General features: G+C 32.4%; 1 protein-coding gene across 2 annotated transcripts; it reads left to right on the forward strand.

The window, feature by feature from the left end:
* The first annotated feature begins 3,457 nt into the window (after nt 1-3,457).
* On the forward strand, nt 3,458-9,112 carry LOC126661270 (cycloartenol-C-24-methyltransferase). Of its 2 annotated transcripts, none has more exons than XM_050355099.2 (14): nt 3,458-3,562; nt 3,769-3,871; nt 4,914-4,980; nt 5,776-5,849; nt 5,952-6,036; nt 6,138-6,193; nt 6,703-6,757; nt 6,874-6,921; nt 7,078-7,161; nt 7,357-7,473; nt 7,561-7,644; nt 7,829-7,954; nt 8,094-8,191; nt 8,714-9,112. In XM_050355099.2, exons 2-14 carry the CDS (start codon nt 3,789-3,791, stop codon nt 8,775-8,777), a joined length of 1,041 nt encoding a protein of 346 aa, XP_050211056.1. In that variant the 5' UTR covers nt 3,458-3,562; nt 3,769-3,788; the 3' UTR covers nt 8,778-9,112. The 2 variants fall into 2 exon arrangements, with proteins under 2 accessions (XP_050211056.1, XP_050211057.1); XM_050355100.2 differs by having other exon boundaries at nt 3,519-3,627.
* Nucleotides 9,113-9,467: the final 355 nt, after the last annotated feature.

Genomic DNA, 9,467 nt, shown 5'->3' on the forward strand with positions numbered 1-9,467 from the left:
GGAATATGCTCCATCCAAACAAACTGTAATTCATTCTCAGTAAGAGCATTTCTAGCTAAGGCATGAGCTACTTTATTAACATTCCAACTAACAAAATGGTTACAAGTACATTTAGAATTGCTAGCTAGAAGAAAAAAATCTTGAGCTAATAAATCAATTTCATTCCAAGACTTTTGCTTGTTGTTGAAGTAGTCCATTACTACCTTTGCATATGATTTGATGCTAAAGAGAGTTACGTTAGCTTCTAAAGTAAAGGATAATCCATCACGAATTGCTACAGCTTCCCCTATCTGCACACCACTTTTCCTTCATTCTTTCTACTACCAGCAATAGCAATTTTTCCTCTCTAATTTTTGATAATCGCTCATGTACTAAAGACTCCTTTCTCCTTATTAAACCCAACATCCACATTCACAATAAAAGAGTCATTTTCTGGATGGACCCATCTCGCATCAGCATGCCTCTTCTTTTGGACACTCATAGCGATGTACTTATGATTCCTCTTCAAGCCTTGTCTCATAAACTCCTCTACATAGCTCATAGCCCATTTAGGAACTTGATTAGCCATCTTCACATGTCTATCAAACATAACATAGTTCATGTTATTCTAGATTAACCATAGAATAATCATGAAGATATTAAATTCATGTTTATTCATAGAAGAATATGCCTGTAGAAGAAAGTCTTTAGAATTTCAAGCAGTATTCGAACAAAATTTTATCGCAGCAGGCAAAAGCTTCCAAATATCTTCTATTTTTCTACAAAACCAAACTACATGCATTACAGTTTCAGGACTAGACTTACAATTCATGCAACTACAATCAATTGCCTTCCATTTACTTATAAGTCTAATTTTAACTGGAAACAGATTGTGGTAAAGTTTCCAAATAAAAATTTTATTTTTTTGAAGGCAAATTTTATCTCCAAAGAAATTTCCACCATCTAATGTTGCCTTCGGGATTAGAATTAGAGGCATTCACATGCATATCAACAGCCATTCTGTATCCACTCCTGACATTGTAATTACCTTCTTTCTCATAATGCCACCTCACAGTATCCTCTTGCCAGACTTAGTTAGAGAAATACTAGTTAACAGCTAATATCCTCCATCATAAATGCCCAATTAAGGATTTCCAGATTCCATCTTCCATTTCCTGCATTCAGATCAGAAACTATGGCATTGTCTCTCAGGATAAGAGGACTAACAACTTTGAAAGTTGACTCCCTAGGAAGCTACTTATCTCTATTGATCAGTATGTCTCTGCCTGCTCTCCATCTCAATCCTTCCACTAACACTTATTGCCCAAATTAGACTCTTCCATTGTTGGAACTGTTCAAACAAATAATAAAAAAATTAGATAATTTGTTCAAACAGTTATGAAACAATTTGAACGAATTACCCAATGAATAATCTGGCTGACTCACAGACTAGGTCACTCTTTTTAAGACGTTTCACGGCTCTGCCAAGAGGTGCAAGACAGTCTATCAACCACGCCGTCCCCAGGATAAAACAACCACTCAGATATTAATACGATGAACACTGCACTCACCAGTCGAGATACACCCTCAATATTGCTCAAAAAATTGTAAAAAATAATCGGCGTAAGCTGTTCAATTTATCAGCAAAAACTGTTCGTATTTTATTAACTCGGAGAGAGCTCTAGTATTTGGTGTATATTTCAAATGAAAACAAAGGCTATATTTATATGAAGAGAAGAGGGGAGAAAGATTTAATTAGCGGTAAATATAAAATTCATTTGCTTAGAAAATGTGGTCATAATCACATAAGTTACAAGCTTAAAAAGTCACAAAATATAAAAGGACCAAATAACCAAAAATTAGAATTAAAATAATAATAATAATAGAGTTCAAACCGAACCAAATTGAATTGAACCAATATGGAATTTTCATTCTAACTCACACTAACAAGTGGTGTTTTCTATCCACACATAAGACACTTTCCAAAAAAATCTCCTGATGTCCCTGAATCCACATCTACTACCTCCCGACCTATGAGCCTAGAGATATTCTAGTCTCCATATTCAAACATACTAAAGGAAGATTATGAATCTGTATCCAAAATGGTACAAAATCAAATTTCATTTCTGTATAAACTCTAATTTTAGTAGGGACTTCAATCACAATCAGACTCTCCTAGAATTTTCAAGGGCCTCCAACAAAAACCCTCTTCCTATTCTCATGTGATCTAAAGTGAAAAATAAATTGATTCTTTCCTACATATTCAACAATCAGTGGCTCTTCCGTACGCCACAAAAAATTGATCGTAGAAACCACCCCTTTCCCGTTAACTCTCTTCGTCGATATGAACTTACCAACCAACGATAATGCAACCTTCTCTTCTCCAATCAATCTGGCTTGATAACCGAGACTACATTCTATAATATCATCATCGTTAGATAATGATAGAGGTTGACATATAGCGGAAATATCCATGGAAGACGTTCTGCTGTTTAGAGACTATTCTGAGAGAGTAAAACTTACTATAAATTTCTTTCTTTTATCCTCTTTTTTTTTTTTGAAAGAAAACATTAATCACTATAACTTTAAACACAATAGGAAAAAAAACACAATTTAGAAAACCACTTTTAATATAAAATAAAAAATCATTAATTAATATATTAATCCAAATATAAAAAGCATATACATTTTTTAGTTTTCTTCTGAGCTATAGAAAATAAAATCTTCAAAATATTTAATTATTACATTGAAATAAAATAATAATCATTTATTTATAAAAAATATATTAGTAATTTATTTTTTCTAGCTGTTTAACATTTTTTTGTAGTTGATAAAAATTAAATTATATAAAATATTATTGTACTAATGTAATAATAAAATAATGATATCAAACTGTAGCTCTAGACAACATCAACATTCTTCTTCTAATAAAAAGATGATGTAATGCTGCATAATTATGTTATAGTATTGGTACAAATCTTAGATAAATAAGTTAAAAATATTTTATAATTTATAAATAGGTTAGTATGTATGTAAATTTACATTGAATACACGAGCCAGACGTGAAACACGTAAAATAATATTAATTAAAAAATTATTTTATTTTATTAGAAAGTTGTTAATATAATATTTAGCCTTAATCCATTTAGAGGTCACTATAATTTACACTTCTTATTTTGTAAGTCCTTATATTTCATTTTTATATTATCCGATCCCTCTACTTACCTAGTTTTGATTTTCATGTCCTTTTTAAATATATTTTTTTCAGTCTTTCTATTTACGATTTTTTTTCCTCCAGTCACACAAAAAGACTGGAAAAACTAAAAAAAAAACCCTGAAAAAATAGATAAGTAGAGGGACTAGGTTAAATAAAAATGAAATATAAGGACCTAAGTGTAAAGTACATACTACATAGATAGGTTTGGCCTAACATTTATATACTAATTTTTAAGAAAATGCCAACTAGCAAAGGCTCCATGTAAAGCTTATTGTTCTTTGCCACCTCTTTACCTCTGTCTTTCTATATAAATAGTATCAAGCAAACACTCTCTTTCAGTCTCCACCATTTCAGTTCTAAATAACTGTCAGTTTTATTTATTTATTTTCATCCATTTTTTATTTTCCCTTCAGCTTTTCAACTCTTGCATTGTAATCTACTAATTTATGAACATAAAAACATTTTTCATTTCACTTCAAAATCCATTTGTTATTTTGAATTTCAGCTTGTTTTTTCTTTGATCTTTGTTTTGGATTTGATTTTGAATTAATTTTTGTTTGTTTGTGAATTAGATCTTGATTAAAACAAGAAGATGTCAAAAGGCGGCGCGTTGGATCTCGCTTCCGGTGTCGGCGGCAAGATTGATAAAGACGATGTTCTCTCCGCCGTCGACAAGTAATTATCTCCGCCGTCGATTACAAACTTTTCACATTATTTTGTTAACCACATTCACATTTGCATGCTTCATGTTTGATTTGGTTTCTCTCTCTAATTTTTGTTTCTCTCTCTAGAATGCGGTGTGCATGAAGCGAATCGAAACGTTTGTGGCTTAATTTATGTCTTGGATTTTTGAATTGGAAATGAAATTTCTAATTGAGGGAGAGTAGAATTAAGAGACTGGTTATGGAAATGATAAGGGTAAAATGGTGATTAAGAATGTATCGGTGGTGAGTGAGTCATGAATTACATATTGTTAGATTTGATATGTTTTTGGTTAAATTTATGTCCCTGATTTTTGAACTGAAAATGAAATTTCTAATTGAGGGAGGGTAGAATTTTGGTTGGTGATGAGAAACTGGCTGTGGAATTGACAAGGGTAAAATGGTCATTTGGAATGTACGAGGAGAAGTGGGTGAGTGAGTCATGAATTACATATTGTTAGATTTGATATGTCTGGTACATATGTATTTCATAATTAATGAAGCAGAAGAGGAATTTTGTTACCAATAACTTTTGAACTTTTCAACTTGTACTGTACAGTTAGATTTCTTTGCTATAAATGCTATTCTATAACTAATGCTAGCTACCAAAAAGAAGATTCATGAATGCTTTATGTCCTTGCTTGGAGAAAATTAGACAATTGGAAAGTAAGCTGATACAAATGTACTGTTAAATGTTTTATTCTGAAAAGGGAGAAATTTTTAACTGTTAGTAATATTCTTGAATTAACTATGCTATATACTGAGAAAGTGAGAATCAAACTGCTGTTTTTGTTGAAATTTGGTGTAATATGAGTTTGATGGTGATTTTATTTTTTATCATGTCAAAATATTCTGATATCGTATCTTTTGTGAAAACAATTAGATTTTCCATGTCATGATTATGGTTTAATTGCATACAATTCCAGCTATTCAATAGAATGATCATGTTGTTAAAATGGTCTGTTATCATTTAGTGCTGTATGTTTTGAAGTGAATATCATTTCTTCATGATTCAGGTATGAGAAGTATCATGTCTATTATGGAGGCGCAGAGGAAGAGAGAAAAGCAAACTACACTGACATGGTAGGAGAAGATCTTGCTCACAATATTTCTTCTCGAAAGTCATTTATGCACACACTAAGTGTCAAGTTTCTGTTTCTAGCTGTGCTTGGTCCGAGTGGGATTATTTTTTTCTTTATATTCACTAATGGATCATACGATTTTGACTTTTGCACACGAGCATATATTCTTGTACATGCTTCCTTGTTGCTTCTTTGATAGTATTTTTAGATACTGATATATACGTTTTATGCTATTCATTGCATCAGGAACAAATTTAGTGCTAGATGTTTGCACGAGGTGCTGCTCAGGAACAATTTTTATTTTATTTTTGGATCTAAGTAGATTTGGTTTTTTAAGTTGATCCATGCAGAACTTTAATCCATTAAATTTTTTCTGATGTATTTACACAGTCCTCTTTCAATGCACTAGACAGATAATCTGTAACTCGTCAAATAAATCACTTTTGTAAAAATAAGTAAAGCAGATAAAAGACCATCCATATAGTTTCTAATGCCAGCGACTAGTATGACAAAGTCATCAAACTATATTGCTAGGAAATGATGGTTCATATAATGAATAATGATTTATCAACTGTCTAATGAAACCGGAATTAGGAAAACCATCTTTCTGCTATCCTGAACAGCCTTTTGCATAATTTATATTCAGCAAGTGTAAGTGAATTTCTTATACCCTTCCTCAGCCGGTATGCTATTTCTGGAAATGGAAAGGATTTATTGATTTACTTTTGGTTGCTAATCTATGTATTTCTCCAAATATCAATTAAAACACTTAATTGTTGCTTCTCACTGATTTCAGGTTAATAAGTACTATGATCTAGTTACGAGCTTCTATGAGTTTGGCTGGGGAGAATCTTTCCATTTTGCACACAGGTACATATTGTTTTGTCCATTTCAGTATCAAGTTAAACAGCAAATTAATTCCACACGTGCTGCATATGAATCTAATCAAAAACCTTTTATTTATTCTTTCAGATTTAAAGGTGAATCTCTTCGAGAAAGCATCAAACGACATGAACACTTCCTTGCTTTACAGCTTGGCCTGAAGCCTGGACAGAAGGTTGAATGCTCTTATAGAAATAGATGAACTGACAGCTAAGGGATCCTTTTTCAATAGTTTGATTTCTTAACTTGACCTTTTATTTGTTAACTGCATTATAGGTGTTGGATGTTGGATGTGGAATTGGTGGACCACTAAGAGAAATTTCTCGTTTCAGGTCAGTGAACAAATCTTCTCTTTTCTCTGACATACTGTTAAAATCAGGAAAGTAATTTGAACTCCATACGTTATGATCTGTTATTTTATTTAGACTAGTTAAAGTGCAGCATTGTGCAATTTTTTTTGAATCCTCAGCTGATCATGTTCATAAGAGTTGTTTAGTAATGTGTTTCTTTCTGTTTTTATTTCTCAAGAATTAAATTAAGCTGCTGCTAGCATGTTTTTTTTTGTATAAATGTTGGATAATTTTTCTTGTTTCAAATTATCTGTCACATTAGAAAATCAAGGCTGTATATGAAAAACAAATCGTCCAAAATGACAGACAATATTGTTTTTATACAAGATAATAGCAATTCATTAAAAATGTGGAGTCATAACTTGTTCCATCCTACTTAATCTAACACAACTGCCAAGTTGTCATTTTAACTTGATCTCTTGTGTTTTATGAGAAGTGCATTTACAGAAGACTCTTAGCATAAATTTGGTTTTAATGGTCTTCTATTGCAGTTCGACATCAGTAACAGGGTTGAACAACAATGAATATCAGATAGCAAGAGGAAAGGTAGGTGCACGTGCATCTCTTTTTCATCATATGCTTAATAAAAAATACTGCACTTGTAGCAGTTAGAATTTTTGATCAGCGAATTGGATTTTAATATAAAGTTTCTTGCTCCACAGGAATTAAATCGCGTTGCAGGAGTGGATAAGACCTGTGATTTTGTGAAGGTTCTAACTGATTATCTCTTTTCCATTTCCTCGCCTTTCAGTTGTTAATGAATGATACTTACATTAAGATATTGGCATTGCATCATAAGCAAATATTTTAAGACATGGTAAGATCTTTTTACAATGAATGATCAATGTTCTGTCTTGATTGTGCAGGCCGACTTCATGAAAATGCCATTTCCTGCCAATAGTTTTGATGCTGTCTATGCAATTGAAGCTACTTGCCATGCACCAGATGCAGTATGTCTATAGATATTATTATAAAAACTTTGTTCTTCTGAACATTATTCCGTCTTTTATTCATTAAATGCCTTATTCTTATAAACTTGTCAGTCTCTATTTTTAAGGCTCTAAAATCTGCATTGTCATATCAAAAGAATCCTCTGGTTCTTCATTTCGGGCTGTGTTTGTAAATTTTGATTTTGTTCTGAACAGTATGGAGTCTACAGTGAGATTTACAGAGTATTGAAGCCTGGGCAATCTTTTGTTGCATATGAATGGTGCATGACTGACAATTTTGATCCCAACAACCAAGAACATCAGAAAATTAAGGTTAGATATATTCCTGTTACTCAGTTTGCATTTCCTTGTCAATTTAATTTTAGAAGATATTTGTAAGTAAACCTTTCACTACTGCAGGCGGAGATTGAAATAGGTGATGGCCTTCCAGATATTAGGGTAACCGGACAATGCATTGAAGCTCTGAAAAAGGCTGGTTTCAATGTGAGTTAATGCCTTTCTTCCATTACTTTTTTATTTCTCGAAACAGCCTTGCATTATCTGTATTATGTTGGATATCTAGATCTGCCGAAAAATCTGCATGGCAGGAAGCCTCACGTTTTGACACATTCTTTTGTTAATGATAAATACTGTTTTCGCATTAAAGTGATCTTGTTTTGCTGTGAAGGTTATATGGTCCAGTGATTTGGCAGTAAGCTCACCCGTGCCATGGTACTTGCCTTTGAACGCAAGTCATTTTTCACTCACCGGTTTTAGGTTAACACCAATTGGAAAATTCTTTACTAGAAACATGGTAACGGCTTAAATATCCGTCTACTTTTGATTTTCTATTTCTTTTTGTTTATCGACTTAAACATTAATATTCTCTGGTTATGCCTCAAAACAGTCAATTTAATAAACATTTAATCTTGAACTCTTGTTCTGCCCTGCAGGTGAAGGTATTAGAATTTACAGGACTTGCTCCAAAGGGAAGTGAAAGAGTTCAAAATTTTCTTGAGAAGGCTGCAGATGGACTGGTTGAAGGTGGAAGGTGAGCTTCCTTTCCACTTTCTTTTTCCGTCTTTTTTCCTAGCTTTATATCCATAGTAGACTCTTCGCGTGCACTCAGCGTCATCAGTCTCGCTTAGTTTTGGGAAGCATGATGTAATGTAACCAGATGCATGCCATCATCCTTAATTAGGACTGAGCAAAAATCAAATTTCACTGTTTATACGAAGCAAATAGTTAAAATGGTTAATTTTTTTTGATTTGGATGTCAATGAGTAGAAAGTTTGGTTTTCAATTTTGCTTTTGCTTGGCTTGGCTTCTACCAATGGTTAACTAAATTAATGATATATATTAATTTAGTTATCATATATAGTTTTGGACTAAACCTATATTAGTCGAAGTAAACCGAATCAAATCGAAAAACATTATAAAATATTCGGTGTACAGTTTTTTTTATTTTGTCCCTTATGGAATAGTCTGGTTTTAAATTCTACTACATTAAACTAAACCGTGCACATCTTTAATCCGTCAATGCTTACTCCATTTATGTTGCTGTATCTTTCAGGAAGGAGATCTTCACACCAATGTTTTTCTTCTTAGCTCAAAAACCGCATTCAGAGAACCAGTAAGCCTCAAATCAAGTTAATTAGCATGGTGCTTTATTTAGTGAATCTTCCGGGCAGTCTCTACTGGGTCAATACGTATCTGATTACTAGAACAAAAATAGGCAGCTGCTTTAGTGCTTTTGTTTTTCGCATCTGTGTTTAATTTCTAGAGTTGGTTTTGTTTGAACCTTTCGCTATTTGCTTGATTAATTTAGTTCCGTCAAACAGCTTTCTCGTGTTGGTTTCTTAAGTAATCTAAAAAGATAATAGATTTCCTTTCCAAGTAGTTGGCATTTTTGTCTGGATTTTATGTAGGATCCTTTCCTTTATCTTGTAATGTTAAATATTTGTTAGCTTTCTCTTTTGTCTGCCATGTGCATGTGTCCTGGTCATTATTTCTAAGTTGTCCGTTTTGTAGTAAAAAAAATTATCTATTTTATTTTGGAGATTCCTAATATTTTATGCTATGTTGCACATTAATTTATCTGAGTTTTACGTTTTAATGCTTAGAAATATTTGTGAAATTTTAGAAGTTTATATTTGTAAGGTTTGATTACTAAAAAATGTTTGATCTTAAGTAATATTTGCAAATTAATTTTTATAAGTTCATGCATGACTTAAGTTTTTGCATTTTCATGCACACCCGGTCATATGAAGCTGATGTGACTAATCGCTATGTATTGCTATGCACTGTGTACACTTAGTCTCTTCTGA

This window comes from Mercurialis annua, linkage group LG8, assembly GCF_937616625.2.
Source record: "Mercurialis annua linkage group LG8, ddMerAnnu1.2, whole genome shotgun sequence".
Taxonomy (NCBI): domain Eukaryota; kingdom Viridiplantae; phylum Streptophyta; class Magnoliopsida; order Malpighiales; family Euphorbiaceae; genus Mercurialis; species Mercurialis annua.